The 15,197-nt window shown below is 56.0% G+C and overlaps 1 protein-coding gene across 5 annotated transcripts in view; it reads right to left on the bottom strand.

Annotated features, from left to right (window-relative positions):
• Positions 1-15,197, bottom strand: part of NECTIN1 (nectin cell adhesion molecule 1) — a 154,438-nt gene that overhangs the window by 11,888 nt on the left and 127,353 nt on the right. For 2 of the 5 annotated variants that reach the window (XR_004643663.1, XM_034754673.1), the window contains exons 7-9: positions 13,817-13,904; positions 13,232-13,342; positions 3,501-3,684 (exon numbers count right to left, since the gene is read on the bottom strand). Coding sequence is in view for 4 of the 5 variants with exons in the window: in XM_034754673.1 (XP_034610564.1) it covers positions 3,544-3,684; positions 13,232-13,342; positions 13,817-13,904 (340 nt within the window). In the remaining variant the exon portion in view is untranslated. Of the gene's footprint in view, positions 1-3,500; positions 7,234-13,231; positions 13,343-13,816; positions 13,905-15,197 lie in introns of those variants that run through there. The other 3 variants (XM_034754671.1, XM_034754670.1, XM_034754675.1) reach the window with 2 other exon arrangements.

Here is a 15,197-nt window from a genome sequence, read left to right as displayed (position 1 = left end):
GCCCACGGTTGCTAGGGGGCCCCCTGACCCCACACAGCAGGGAGGAAGCGGGCCGGCAAGTGGAGGCTGCCCAAGAAGGGGGTGTTACCCGAGGCACAGCTAGACCACGCTCTAAGCCAGGCTCCCATCCTGCTGAAGGTAGCAGGAGGCGGAGAGTCACGGCTGGGCCTCGGGCCCAGGGAGTCAAGGGTGGGCAGCTGCGGGGGGGTTAAGTTCACTCCATTCCCAAGATCCCTGGTGGGACATGGACAGTCGCTTTGGCCAGTCACAGCTGCTCTCTCCCCCTGTGATAAAGGATCCCAATAATGGGGCCTGTAGTTCTTAGCGGTTCTCCTCCCCAAAGCCCCGTGCAGTTAGCTTCCCTGCCCCTCTATGCCAGCTGTCCAAGCTGCTCCACTTCTGTGCCGTCACAGCCCCAGCCCCTTTGCCCCTTCCAGTGAGCTGCCCTCGCTGCCCTACCGTCTGCCTGAGGCGGACCCTGTGGTCACCTTGTTACCTTCCCTAGCTGCTCTATCCCTTGATACTGGCTATCCTGGCAGCTTTGCCTTAGATGCCAAGTATGCCAGGCTGTCTCAGTCCTCCCTGCCAGCAGCTCCCCATCTCTTCCCCGTCAGTCAGTGGCATTTGCATATCGAAGAGTTATCTGTGCCACACACAGCCCTGAACGAGCCACATGGATAATAGCTCATTATTATATGGGTCCAATTAGCTAATTTATCAGCTGCCTCCCAGCTCTTCCTATGGCTCCGGCCATTACACGGCCAAGCTGGCTTTGCCCACACCACCCACTAACCCCACTGCTCCAGGCTGAAGAGTGCGGTGATTTTTTGGGGTGGGGTTCAGGTTCTGAGGCCCCCTGGCCAGCAGGGCTCAGTCCTCCAGCAGTTGTGAGGAGGAAAGGAAGGGGAAGTGCCCCCTATTGCTCTTGATCTGCTTGTCCCAGTCATGGAGTTGGTGGTCTCCAGATTTCTCTGCTGTCTGGAAAGATGGAGTGACCCACCAGGGATGGGGATAAAGGTGAAGGAGACCTGAGAAATCCTGGGGACTCATCCTCCCCCACTGCCTGCCTCAAATTGTCACCATCAGCTGGAGATGACCAGGACCGTTTCCTGAACTAAGCTAGATGTAATGGGACCTAGATCCAAACAACACTGCTTTGGGGTTCTGCAAATCCAAACCATGGTTGGCCAAGTTCTGCCCCTCTGCTCACGATGAGAGGCAGGGCAGAGCTGGGACGAGGGATCTGGACAGTGAGGGAGTCCAAACATCCTGTCTCAGGCTCCTCTGTCTAATGGCTGAATTGAAACGTTGGACCCTCCTGGGCCTTAGCGCTCGTCGGATGGCGCTCCAATTCCAGATCGGAGCTCAATGTCTAGCCCTTGAGCCTTCCCAGCCAAGGAAAAGCATTCCTTGTGCAATCCAGCTGGCTGAGGGTCCATTGGAGCTGGGCCTTTCTAATGGAAACCAGGGCATCTTCCTCACCCCCAGAAATTCCCCAAGCCTCGTTCTGCAAAGAAAACCCCAAAGCACAGCCATAAAGAGCTCTGCAGCCGAGAAGTTGGAGGAATTGACTCTCAAGTCAAGCCCCGGTGTAATTCCATTGCATTGGCATGGCTGCACCCAGGATGACCCTGGCCCTAGGTATCGTGCTCTGCAACTCCCCATGCCCGTGTCCTAGCGTCAAACATCCATGCAGCCACTAGAGCCCTTTGGATGGGGTCCTGGGAAGCTCTTTTGTTTGACTGTTAGCGGGAAGTTCCTACGGTATCACGGGAGTTTGGAGATGGCCCTGAGCCACCTAAATTAGGCTCCATCTTTTAAATGCCCCCAAAGCGTGTGGGGTGTTTGGAGCTGGGGTTTTTGGCTGGGGATGCCCACAATCTCTAGAGGGCACCCTCTTCTCTGGGCCCAGACATGGTCCCTGGCATCAGAGACTGCAGTTGAGGGGAGTTTGTGACATAGACGAAGCGGAGAAAAAAGTAATTAAGGAGCAGAGATGCAGCTTGTGAACTATTGACAAGGGGCTGGATGGTAGAATGACACGGTGTCTCGCCCGGGCCGGTTAAAGAAGAGCAGAGACGTGTTATATTACAGGATAAACCACTCCTTGTGAGCCAGGGCCAAAGGTTATTGATAATATAAACTCACACACCTGGGCGAGGTGCAGAGACTAGAAATGGTGGATTGGCTGCAGGGTGGGGAGGGCATCTCCACACACACACACACACACACTCTGTCGTTCACACATACACAAACTCATTCTCTCTCTCTTACAGAAACACACACACACACACTGTCGTTCACACATACACAAACTCATTCTCTCTCTCTTACACAAACACACACACACACACACACTCACTCTTATAGACCAACTTTCTCCGACACACAAACATGGGAGCGATGGGCAGTGGGCGAGCAGCGGTGGCCATGGTGAGTGGATTTTCTCACCCCCTGGCTGCGGGAGGCCATGGGCGGAGAGGGGAGGGCAGGCCATTACACAAGAACAACACTCTTCCTCTTCCAACCCCCTGCCTGGGGGCGTTTCCACTTGGCGAATGTCCCGGCTGAGAATCAGCAGGAGCACTCTCTTCTCCCATGCCCCGCGGAGCTGAGCATTGTCGCAGAGCGGGGCTGGCTTCCTGGCCACGCGGAGCAGGTGGCCATCATCTGCCTGACCCAGCTTCCTCCAGTGCGGAGAAAGAGCCAGGCCCTGGCTTCTCAGATGGGTGCCCCTTGGCAAGAGCACTTCCCTCTCCCAGCCAAGCTACCTGCCCTGACCCACTCTCTCTCTTTCATCTAGCTTGCTAGCCCAGCATTTCTAGGGCACTAATCCTTACAGTCCCCAAGCCTCTCTCCCCCACACGTCTCATGACTCGTTTTCTCCAGTAGTTTCTCATTCACTCTTGCTGGTTCCTTCCCCTCTCCCTCTGCACTGTGGAACTAGAGTTCCTCTGACCCACCTAGCCTTGTATCGCATGCTCCTCTGCACAGACCCAGGGAGCTGCCCCTGGGGGTAGCTCTTGAAAAACTTCTCTCAACAGGTCCCTGGGCATTCGGCTTCCTCTTCTGCACATCTTCGCTTTGGGCTACCCAGGCGACTCCAACCGCAAACCCAAACCACGACCCACACCCCCCTCCATTCCCACCCCCACTGCTCACTTCAAACTAGGTCAGCTTGACAGGGGAAAACCAACCAGAAACAAACATTATCCATCCCACCCTGCCCCCAACCTCTCCACACAGCACGAAGCGAAAGGACGGGAGCGTCATGCTGCTGCAGGCCGCATGCAGGAGAGGCGAGGCGACAGCGTTCTTGCTTTCGGTTCTCTCTGGCCAGGCCCCGCGAGGACCGGAGGGAGCATGCAGCACCATGGAGACACGGGTGTGGGGGGAGGTTAGTATGCAACGGGAACCATTCCACGAGGGAGGGAAGTGACAGGAGGTGGGGGGAGCACAGATTTCACCAGGAGCACAGAAAGGAGAGTGCGTTTGTGTACCTTGAGGCCAGAATCTTAGGGGAAAGGCCTAGAGTGGCATGCGCTAGCGTAAGTTAGGCTGGATGGTTGCATACTCGACTAGGTCTCCGCCAGCTTGGATGGAGCTCCGGGGGCTGGGTGACGAGGCCAGAGCGGATGTGTCCAGCTCTGCATAGTGGACATGACAGTCCTTGGTGCCCGAATTCTGGAGATGAGAGAGCAGTGAGGTGTGAAAACACAGAGGGGATAGCCGGGAGGAGTGAAGGGGAGGAGACAGAGAGAGAGAGAGAGAGAGAGAGAGAGAGAGCATGACAGAGTGCAAAGAGGGGACGGGGGTGGCATGGGAAGGGGGGGGTCATGCCAAGAGGTATGAGAAAGGGCAAAAGAGACAGAGGTGTTAAAAGAAAGGGGGAGGGTGTGAGAGGGAGGAGAAGAAAGACGAGAACAGTGAAAGGGGGAGAAAAGATAAGAAAGGGGAAAAATGAACAATCGTTATAACTAAAATCCCTGAACAAAGCCAGGATCCAAATGGCATTTCTCCCCATTCGTTAGCCGAGCTGGGCACTTAACCTGTCTGAACAGACATCACCCGCCAGCGTCTCCTCCACCCTGGCTGAACGGAGGATGCATCCCCACTTCCAGCAGCTACTCCCCCCTACAGACGGCTCCATCTTTGGGAAATGGGGGCTGAAATCCTGACCCCATTGAAGTCAATGGCAAAGCTCCCCTTGACTTCAATGGGGCCAGACTTTCTCCCCCTGGGAGGGTGAACTGGATTCAGCTCCCATGTAATGGCAGTGCTGCCCAGTTCCGTGCCCCCTCCAGGAGCCAGAACTCTCCCTGCAGAGGGTCTGCAGGGGGCGACGGGGGGAACGTAACCCAGAATCAGGGGTAATGCTTGTATTTTAGGCCCCAGGAAAACAGATGCAGGTGCGAGTGGGTGGGAATAGTGGTGGTCAGATCCCTTGTGATATCCACAGGGCATTATATCCCTAGAGCACTTTTGAGACACTCTGGTTGTGCTACCCAGTACAAGTGATATATCACACATGGAGCTCTCAAAGCCACAGCTTGGTGCCCAAAGGGCAAGAAAACACCCTTCCCCTATGGAGGACACTGGGGTTGGGTGGGGGTCCGTCCTTGCCCCTATTCCTCCTCCTTGCTAGAGCTCTAGCTAGATTGCTAGTTCTTGGGACAGGGAACACCTCTGTGATGTGTCTGCGAAGTACCCAGCCCATCTGTAGGTGTTCAGCAATCTTGCCTGGACAGCATGATACATACCTGGCCTCCTCTGCAGGCTTCCCTCCGGGGACCTCCAAGTGCCTCAACGAACAGTCACGAGTGAACCTCCTGGGAGGTTTGTTTTAGAGTGGGGAAACTGAGGCACAGCCCAAGCTCTCACACAGAATCAGTGCCAGAGCTGGGAATAGAATGCAGCTCTCCTGACTCCCAGCTCTAAGGAGCACCACAAACACCCTCTATAGACAGCATTTCAGGGGCAGCCTCTGATCCCACCCACACAAGGTGCCTGTGTTCACCAAACAAGAAGTGTGTTTGCTACGGCTCACCGGAGGGCAGGCGGGACGCTTCCAGACATGGAAGCCTCTTCTCACTTCCCCTCCATGAGCTACTGCATCCCGTGCAAATTAGGTAAAAGGTGTTTAATTTGAGAACGTTCCCCGGTCTGCTTCTGAACAGTTCTCAGCCATTTACCAGCTGTGGCAGGGCCATTTCCGGAGGTTTATGGCTCTGTGATAAGCCGTTTTAAATGCCTGTTGCTGCACAGGGTGATTGGTTGAGTCATCGTCTCTGACTGTCTTGCTGTATCATCTATCTTGCTATAACTCTGGGGGGCAGAACCCCTCCACCCACCGGGGTGGTGGGAAATGAAAAGCAAACAACGGTGGTTCTTCCCGTATCAATTCCCCACGGGTGCCCAGATAGGCTGGTCTTGGGAGGGGAACCAACAGCCATCAAGGTGCATTCTGTGCTGCACACTGGGAGAGGGATTGCTGACGCGCTAGCAACAGAAAACCCAGCATTCAGCCAGGAGTTCACAAATGTGTGTAAGTGCATGCACAGCGTATGGAAGTACAGGGCTTGTGTGGCTGTAGGTGCACAGAGTAGTGGTGTATGTGTGTGCATGACATGGGGGGTTGGTGTATGTGGCAACAGTGGAATCAAGCCCTTCTGTCTGACAGAGACCTGAATGGTCTGCGTCTTCATTACATGCTGCAGACACGTGTGTAACGTGTAGTGCCAATGAAATCTCACTGACCGGGACTGAGAGGGCATGTGGAGAGAGTGTGTAGGGGCCAGGGGGCTGGGAAAGAAGAGTTTACTGAACTTCTTCAGTTCAATTCTGGATAATGCTGGTCCCGATCCAAAACCCAGACCCGAAGGACCGTGATCTGGCCCCAGCCTTTGCATCTTGGACCCTTTCTCTAGTCCTGGAGAGGTGAGACCCAAGTCACAAGGGACCCATTCTTCCATTGTCCGCATTGCTGCCCCATAGCCAGCACAGCTGGGCTCTGGGGGTGGGGGTCTGTGTCTTTCCAGAGTCTCTTGCGTCTCTGCCACTCACTGGCTCACGCCTGCTCCCTGCTGCTTGTTTAGAACAAAAATGGATTGCAATAGCAATAATGTGCCTTGTACACAAGATCTAATGCCGACACCCCAGTAATTCCCTGTCAACCAAACGAATGACACGGCTGCCTGGACCAATGAACGCTTTCCCTCTACACCTGCAAACTCCTCCCACACACGCCTCACACCTGAGCTTCCACACGCACACTCCCACCCACCCTGCCGTGGGCTCACGTACACATCCCCATCCAACACAGCACCTATGCTCACACGTATGCACCCCTTGGCACACACACGACACCGACATTTACACACACATTCTTGTGCATGCATATACTCTCTGGCCAGGCCTCACCCACACTGGCAGACCCAATCACATTCATGAACACACACTAGAGAGGGGCTGGCGCTGCAAGTTTTGGAGCCAGATCCGGATGTTGAAATCTGCAGAATGGGGGTGTATTTAGATCCAGGGATCTGGTGCCGGCTTCTCACAGTTATGTGCACAAACATACTCCCTCCTGCACACATCACACACACAATGGTACAGTGAAAACAGACACAGCACCAGCCCGGCAGCCTTCCAGACCCTGCACCTTTCTCTGGCCTGTGATCCCTGGAAGAGAAAATAGCTGAGCCCGTGGGCACCGGCCTAGTGCAGAGCTCGGAGGGGGAATGCTTACCGGACGTGCATACCCCCAACTTCTGAGCCCCGACCTTCACTGGGAGAGGCAGGGGAAGCTGATGGCAGGGTCATTTGGTACCTGCCTGTCCGCACAGGGTGCTGCAGTGTTCGTGGGGGGCCCATAGACTTGGCTACATGAGCCTGCCCTAGGCCTGCGCCGAGTCCTAGAGACACCAGCCTCTCACTGCTGTGAACGCCACAAATAACCTCCCCCAAAGGAAAAGTGGGGAGGGACATTTCACCCATGCGGCCGGGGGTGGGATGAGGAGACAGTGTGGAGTGAAGCTAAAATGTTCTCCTCTTGGGGTGTAGGAAGCACTGACACCCCCCTAGGGAAACACCCAGCTAATCAAGGAGCAGCCGAACCTGCCTGTCCCTCTGCACACCTGGCAGGTATGTGAAGGTGGAGGTGTCTGTGCGGCCTGGGGCATTGGCGAGGACGGGACTGCTCCTCTTGCTGGAGTCAGGAAGGCAGAAGGGGCCCTGGGGAGAAGGAGGGGGCTGGGGTGAGCAGTGAGACATGATCATGGGAATTTAGGGGTTCTGCGGCTGTTGTTGGCCACCGTGATGGGCTCAGCTCTCAAGGCTGATTTTGCTCTCTTCCTCTCCCTCCATCCTACTCTCTTTCCCCTTCTCTCTATCCTTCTCTTCCTTTTTTCACCCATTCTCTCTCAGCTCTCTCTTCCTCCCGCCCTCCCCGTCTCTCTAATCCCTCTCCGACTCTCTTTCTCTCCAACTCTGTGAAATCATCACCCTGAGGCAGCAGTTTTCATGCATCCCTGCGATGAATCTACTTTATCCCAAATTACGAGACATCACACAATTCATTTAACGTATAAAGAACCCGCCCCAGCTAAACGCAGCGTGGCTGGCTCTCCAATCCCTTCCCCCATCCGTCTCTAAGCAGACAAAGCGCCAGGCAGAACAGGAACATCCTGCATTTCTCCAGCACTTTCCCCTCCGAGGGGGTCCCAAAGCCAGTTACAAACTATCTATACGCAGGAAATGCTTCAGCATGCAGCCGCTTCTGGGGTGGAACACGCTGAAAATCAGAGTAGGGCAGGAAGAGCCCAAGTAAAACCACAGGGGAATTTAGGGGGCAGATGGAATTCGCCACCCCGGAACTGGCCGAGGCACTGACCTGACCACTCTTGATGTGAAAAGGGATCTACCATAGCTTCCCCCCTCATGTCCAGCAGCATGGCTCCCCAGAGCAGCATGCCAGAGCCTTGGTGCCAAGACAATCTCCTGCAACCTCCACAGCTGGTCCTTAGAGGTCTCCCATCCAAGTCCTGGCTTAGTCTGACCTTCCTTACCAGCTATCTCGCGCCCTCGTCTAGCGCTAAAGCAGCACTCCTCAGCCTTTTCCATGCCAAGCCCTCCCCCTAGCCCGCCATCCTCCTCCCACCGAGCTGGGATGAACTCCGGCTCCTCCTCCCATTAGCAATATGGGAAGGGCAGAGGGATTGCTAACACCTGTTTGCAACCCCCCCGGCTCTGACGCCCCCATTGTCGCGAGGGCTGCTCTCCTGCAGCACCCCTCCTCTTCGGATCGCTTTGCCAGCATTAAATCTCATGCCCCTGCCCCCGGTCTCCCAGCTGACGAGATCACACTGTGCAGCACAGAGCACTGTGCCCAGTTGAGCCTGAACAAGCTGATGATGTTGATGCTTCCCTGTAGCCAAACCGCTCCGGCCGCCCAGCAAGCCGCTCCCACCAGCAGGGAGGGCTGCTGGCAGGATGGTTGTGGGAGCTAGTGGTGACCAGGCCATAGACCAGACCGTGGGTCTGGAAAGGGTTTGCGAAGGCCAGCAGAGCTTGCAATAGGCTGGGTGCTGTAACATGGGCAGGAGGCCGTCGCTATGGGTTTATGCAGCGACTAACGATTCCCGCAGAGGGGCCCGTGGGAAGGAGGGGGTAAGACTTGGGCCCTTCCCAGAGCATGGACGTGCAGCACGATGCACACCTGTCCCCATCGCCGTACCGCAGCCAGCGTGCACTATGTATACACCCCAGAGCCCTTGGCAGGTCCCTACAGGCCTGGCAGGAAACGAGCACACTCCTCCCGCTGACATTTCAGCAGCCTCCATTCTCCTTCTGCCTGCTCAAAGGGCATGGAGATTAGCAGGGATGGAATGGAGCCGACTGGGAGCAGCACCCCTGCCTCCCCGCAGGCAGCGAGCCAAAGGGGTGTTACCAACAGTGGGAAAACGGGCAGCCTGGGGCCGCGGAGGTGGGGATGATCTCTAGGGTGTGTTGAGAGAGCCAACAGGGGTGGGAGGGGAGGCAGGAACAAAGCCAAAACCTTGTGAACTTTTTCTCTGTGTGTTTGGGGGGCAGGGAGGGGGGTCAAGGCCCCGGGCGGGGCAGTGAGAGACCCAGTTCCTGCTTTGTCTGATTCCAAACAGAGATTTTCCTCAACATTATTCCGACCAGCATTACCTATTGATAGTGCATAGCAAGCAGCCCGCGGGTGAGTCAGCATATGGCAGGGGAGGGGTCCCGTGTGCCTGGGAATGGACCGGGCGGGTGGGGGATTGTGGTGCCTGAACAGAACCGGGTTCAGGACTGCATGAGCCCAGCTCTGGGTGGGCTGCTCAGGGCTGGCCTCAGGCATCGGTCATTGCAGGAGACTGGGTCCCATGGGCCACTCAGCGTCGCCCATGGGACCCAAGCATCTGGAGGCCACTAGCTATTCACTGGGGGGCCTCCATGGCTTTGGACCTGTGGTGTCACACCCAGATGGTTCAAGTTTAGCCCCAGTGCTAGTGGAGTCACTCCACTGACCTGAGGTAGGGAACTCTTCCCACTGGCTGGTCACAGCGAAACCTTGGAGCAGGGGCTCCGTGGCCCCGCCCTTCTGTTTGGCCTGTCGGAGGTGAGGCAGAGGCAGGAGGAAAGGGGCAGGTGTCAGGAGTTTCAGGCGCTGAGTGCTCGTCCCCCCTGCCCGCCCCATAGCATGATGTGGGGCTGGGTGGGCAAGGGGGGAGATACAGCTCTCAGCAAGGGTCTCCAGACTACCACACTTGAGCACTAGGAAAAGATCCTAGAAATTCAGGCCAGTTTGCCAATTCCCCTCCCCGCTAATGTGAATTTCCTGCCACTGAAAGGGGCCCAACTGGAACCCCACCGACCAGAGCCCTCTGACTTCTGCAAGGAGAGTCCAGCAGAGCAGCAGGGTTGGGGGATGCTTCCCACACGCTGCCCCCCTACAGGCCTTTGTCCTGCCCTGGAGGGACCCCCCTCTGGGGGAGAAGGGAAGTTTGGTTTCCATGACCCGTCCCAGCCTCAGTGCTCCACATGGTGGTGAGTTTTTGGGACAGGTGTCTGCTCTGAGCTGGATTACCAAACCCAGTTCCCATGGTTACCACATGGCCACCAGCTGGGCCCATCTTCCCATCACTAGCTTGGCCACTGATGGCTTTCTTTAATTAACCAACCTCTTGTTATTTACCAAGGCGAGCTAACTCCTTCCCTGTAATTATGGGGGAGATTCTGCTCTCAGATCCCATCCTCAGAGCACAGCTTGGCTCTGGGGTCCTGCTCTCCCCGAAAAACACACCCGGAATTGGCAACCAATTGGGGAGACCAGGAAATTGGTCATCCCTCCCTGCAGGTCTCAGCAGAGAATTTTTTCCCTTAGGGCTATATGCCCCCTGCAGCTGCAGTGAAGTCCCCGGGATCACACCAGTGGAACCGAGAGCAGAGTTTGGTCTTTAGTGTTAGTTTTTTAATCACAGCTGCTCTTATTGTCTTGCTGGTTGACATTTCTCCGGATGAAGGTGATTGCGTCTGATTGTCCTTGCCCTTATTCTGGAGATTCTCACTAGAGTCACACTGGTAGAAAAGCAACATGAGGGGGAAATCCTGCTCCCTGCATCCACCAATCCTTGCACATTATTGTGAGTCCTTTACTCTGCACTTTTCATCCCAAAGCACTTCATATATAGAGAGCACTGGTGGAATGCAGCCACCTCTGGGGTGGACAGCAGCAAGCAGAGCACAGTGCATTGCACAAGAAGGACTTTTGGCCAAGGATGCCAGGGCAAAACCCTCTGCTGATGAAAACTGCCCTTTATCCATTCTGAGCAGTCAGGCCCGTGACAAAGTCTCACTGAAGAGATTCCCCTATGCCTGATACCTAATTTATCACCCTCGGAGGAGCAAAGGTGGGTCAACACTGCAGGGATCGAAACCTGCAGTTCCAGGGAGTCTAGCTGTACCAAAGCTGACGCGTAACCCACTGAGTCACCCCCTGCAGGAAGGCGGCCAGCTACCATGCATCGCTAGCTAACCTATTCTAGATCTGCATCAGCCTTCCCTACACGTCTGCTAAATTCCCTCCCTGGCTCCCTGACCCCTAGTCCCCCTGCTGCCGCTGCCTTGCATTAGCATCTCCTTGTTTCAAGCTGAACGAATCCACACAAAACACAGGGTTTTAAAGAAGTGTCCTCAATTTAAAGTCAAACTCCAGCAAGCTCTGCCCTGCAGATAATTCATTTCCCAAGCTCCTCCTCTGCGTACATTCTGCTCTCTCAGGGTCACTTCATGGCAGCCTCTCCTCCAGCTTAACAGTCTCTCATGGGACTGGCTGCGGAAGGAGAGGACCTAGCAGGGTGCACCGGCTGGTTACAGGCCCCGATGACTTGCTGAAAATCCAGAACCCTACTCTAGAATAGATCCTAGCACCACCTGCCTCCATCCTCCTCCCTTTCCAATGCAGATTCACAACTTTAGGGTTACCATATTTCAGCAAGAAAAAAAGAGGACGGGAGGAGCCCCGCCCTAGCCCCGCCCCTGCCCCTCCCACTTCCCGCCCCCCCAGAACCCCCAACCCTCCCCCCGTTCCTTGTCCCCTGACTGCCCCCTCCTGGGACCCCTGCCCCTAACTGCCCCCCAGGACTCCACTCCCTATCTAAGCCTCCCTGCCTCTTGTCCCCTGACTGCCCCAACCCTTATCCACACCCCCACCCCCAGACAGACCCCTGGGACTCCCACGCCCCATCCAACCACTCCCTACCCCCTGACAGCCCCCCCCCCCAGAACTCCCAACCCATCTAAACCCCTCTGCTCCCTGTCCCCTGACTGCTCCGATCCATCTCCCCACCCCTGCCACCTGACAGCCCCCCCCCAGAACTCCCAAACACTCCCCCCCTGCTCCTTGTCCCCTGACTGCCCCCTCCGGGGACCCCTGCTCCTAACTGCCCTCCAGAACCCCACCCCCTACCTAAGACTCCCCGTTCCTTGTCCCCCTCCACCCCCCCCAAAAAGCCCCCCCCCGTTTCTTGACTGCCACCTCCAGAACCTTCCTGCCCCCTGACCTCCTTACCCTGCTGCTCAGAACAGAGTGTTGGGCTCTGTGCAGCCGAGCCGGACACGTGGCTGAGCTCCCCAGCACAACAAAACCCGGTCCCTGGCCCTGCACAACAAAACCCGGTCTGGCCCTGCACAGTGCTGCCGGACTGGGCTGCAAGGGAGCTGCCGGCTCAGAATGCAGGGCGGATCCGGCTCCTCTACAGCTGCTCCTGAGTCCAGCCCGGGACTTCCCTGCAGCCCTCCCAGCCGCTCGCTCTGCTCTGCCGTGGGGAAATCCCGGACATTGTGAGTGCTTTACAAATTCCCCCCGACGCTATTTTTAGCACACAAAAGGAGGACATGTCCCGGTAAATCCGGACGAATGGTAACCCTACACAACTTGCCTCTTTCACCTTCCGCAAAAAGGCCTGAATCTTTGCTGAGAACAATGCAGAGGTCAATTAGCAGTCAGGTTGGCCCCTGAGCCCCAGAATAAATGTGCCTCAAAAAAGAAATGTAGGCCTGCAGCTGCATTCTCTCCCTCTTGCTGCTAGTAGGCTGTTAAGGACCTCAAGCCTCAAGCTCCCTCGGGATATGGGGACCCCAAGAGGCAGGCAGCACAGGGCAGGCCCAGTCAGAGAGGATGGACCAGGATCCACAGACAGATCCTCACCCCTTCCAGCCACAGGATGGTATGATCTCAGGGAAGGGTATACGGGTGGGGGACCCTGTGACTTTGATCTGGCCAGGGGGAAGCTGTCTTGGGACTGGAGGGTCAAGGAGTGGGGGTGTTTGACTCATCCACACCCATTTCAGTCCTAATTCCCACCCCGTGTGCTGCTGGTTGTGTCCTGGAGAGGAGCCCATGGGATGCCCCGGGCACCCACAGTTATGGAAAGCCGGGGGTGGGGGTCACACAGCAGAAGAGGAAAGGGCAGAGTCCTAGGCTAGGGTTGGCAGTGGTGGGGCGAGGAGGCCTAGGACGGGATGAACATGGAGACTGTGGTCTCATGTCTCAGTCCAGGAGAGGGCTCTCCTTTCCTCCAACAGCTGGAGAGAGCAAGCTGCCCAGCCCACCCCAGTGGATGGAGGAGTAACCTAATCCTTTATTGGGAGTTTCTGTGCAGAAAGCAGGGGGCGAGGGCCAGGTCAGGTGAGGTCAGTGCCGGCACCACGCCCTCCTTACCAGCTTGTCGGAGTATGGAGAGGACTCGCTGGCTGCCATGTCGTAGTACGGCGTCTGCAGTGGGAGCTTCTGGATCTCTTCCTCCTGCTTCATGTTGTCTAAGTGGACGACCTGGAGTTGGGAAGACAGGTCAAGAGGGCAAGCACCGTTCTCACCCTTCCTGCCACCCATCTGGGAGCAGCACCTGTCTCAGGGGATTGGACAAGGTGAACAGAGTCACCATGAGACCTCCCCTACAGAGTCCCTCTCTCCAGCTCTCTCTCTGCCCCATTCCTGGTCTCACACTTCAAAGGATGGGAGTTCACCATTGCACTGATCCTTCCGAGAAGAACCCTGCCTGACCTAGAACCTGTCCATGCCCAGAAGGGTGCAGGTTGCAGTCCCCAAGGGTGCTGAGATCCTGGACAGAGAGGATAATTCGAAACCACTGCCCTCCTCCCACCAAACCTGCTTCATGGGGCATTCCCAAAGGCTGGCTGGAGCTTGCACTCTGGGCATCCAGAGGCCTGGAACCCTGGATTCTGGCTGGAGGCCTGTCTCCCATGCTGGCAAAGGAAGCAGGGGCACTAGGCTTGGGGTAGGTACCTGGATGTCTTCTGCCGTCAAGTGGCTTTTCATCTCCTGTTTCCTCTTTGGCGGTGGGACAGGTTTGTGGGATGGAGGCAGATCAATTCTGCAGGGAGAAAAGCAGCCGTTGATTTGACTCTGGGGACAGGGAATCGGCTTGATCCCGAATGCACCAATGTCAATGGCAAAACTCCCTTTAGCTTCAATGGGTGCAGATACGGACCAAGCAGCTTGGGCATTATTGGGGGCCGGGGAGGGCTTTCCTCTGGGTTCCTGGCTTTCATCTCCATGAAGCTCACTTCCCCCAGGGAGCCCGTGTGTCAGGGGTGCCCTGCCCCTGGACGTTGCTTCACCCGCTCTGCAATTTAGCCATAGAAATGTTCATAGTCCCAGAATAAGGAATCAGTCAGAGCTCCCAGGTGCAAGCAGCACTCACCTCTTCCTCCTCTCAGAGAACTGCATCCCCCTCCTCTCACTTACCATTGTTCCCCCCCCCCCCCCCGCGCCTGTTGCCTTTTCAGTACAATTCCGACCCAGACTGTAAATCCCCTAGGGCAGGATTCCACTTTCTTTTCTGCCTGTGTAAATCTGGAGTAACCCCAATGACTCCACACATTCCCTTTGCCCTTCCCTCCACCCCCCCGCAACTTCTCCTCTCCTGGTCACTGGACTCACAACCGAGTCTTCTCTGAAATTAGCTCGTGAGCTTTGCAGGGAGGGACTGTCCATGTGTCCGTACAGCGCCTGGCACAGTGGGGCCTCGATCCTGACTGGGGCCTCTAGGCACTACTGTGAGATGGCTAGATCCAGCCATTCAGCTTTCCACTGAACTGTCAACATAATTCAATGGGCTTGTTCTAATATTTCACCCACCTTCCTTGGATTCTTTTGTGCACACTACATTTCTAATCCCAGGTCAGCCTCTGCCTCAGATTGTGGCCCCCCAGGCTGGTGAAGGTAAACCCACTTCAAAGCCGGCACCAAATCATCCCAACAGGGATGGTTCGACTCGCGCTGTAGGATTCCAGGAAGCAGCTTGTGGTGAGCACGGCCAATCAAGAGCAAGCCAATGGTCTGTCTGGTAGCTGGTCTCTGAGTGGCCGCTGTTGGATGCGTCAGGCTTTGGCACAAAACCTTCATACTGTATACACTGTGCAATTTATTCCTGACCCCCAAATGGGAGCGGGGGGGGGAATCAGCTTTTGCCCTGAAGCATGAGGATTGACAGCCTTTGTAATCTCCGTCCTAGGGACTGTCTCTGCAGATTCTGCTCATATGCATACACGTGTCTAATCCTTTTACAAAACTTATTAAACTCTGCCACTCTAATTAGCGGGCTGCCCCCTCCTTTTCCTCTCCTTACTTGTTCATTCTCCTTGTAAACTTCAGCAGATGCGGG

This window comes from Trachemys scripta, chromosome 21 (genome assembly GCF_013100865.1).
Source record: "Trachemys scripta elegans isolate TJP31775 chromosome 21, CAS_Tse_1.0, whole genome shotgun sequence".
Classification (NCBI taxonomy): domain Eukaryota; kingdom Metazoa; phylum Chordata; order Testudines; family Emydidae; genus Trachemys; species Trachemys scripta.
The sequence above is the reverse complement of the archived record's forward strand: the minus strand, read 5'-3'. Positions and strand labels throughout refer to the sequence as shown.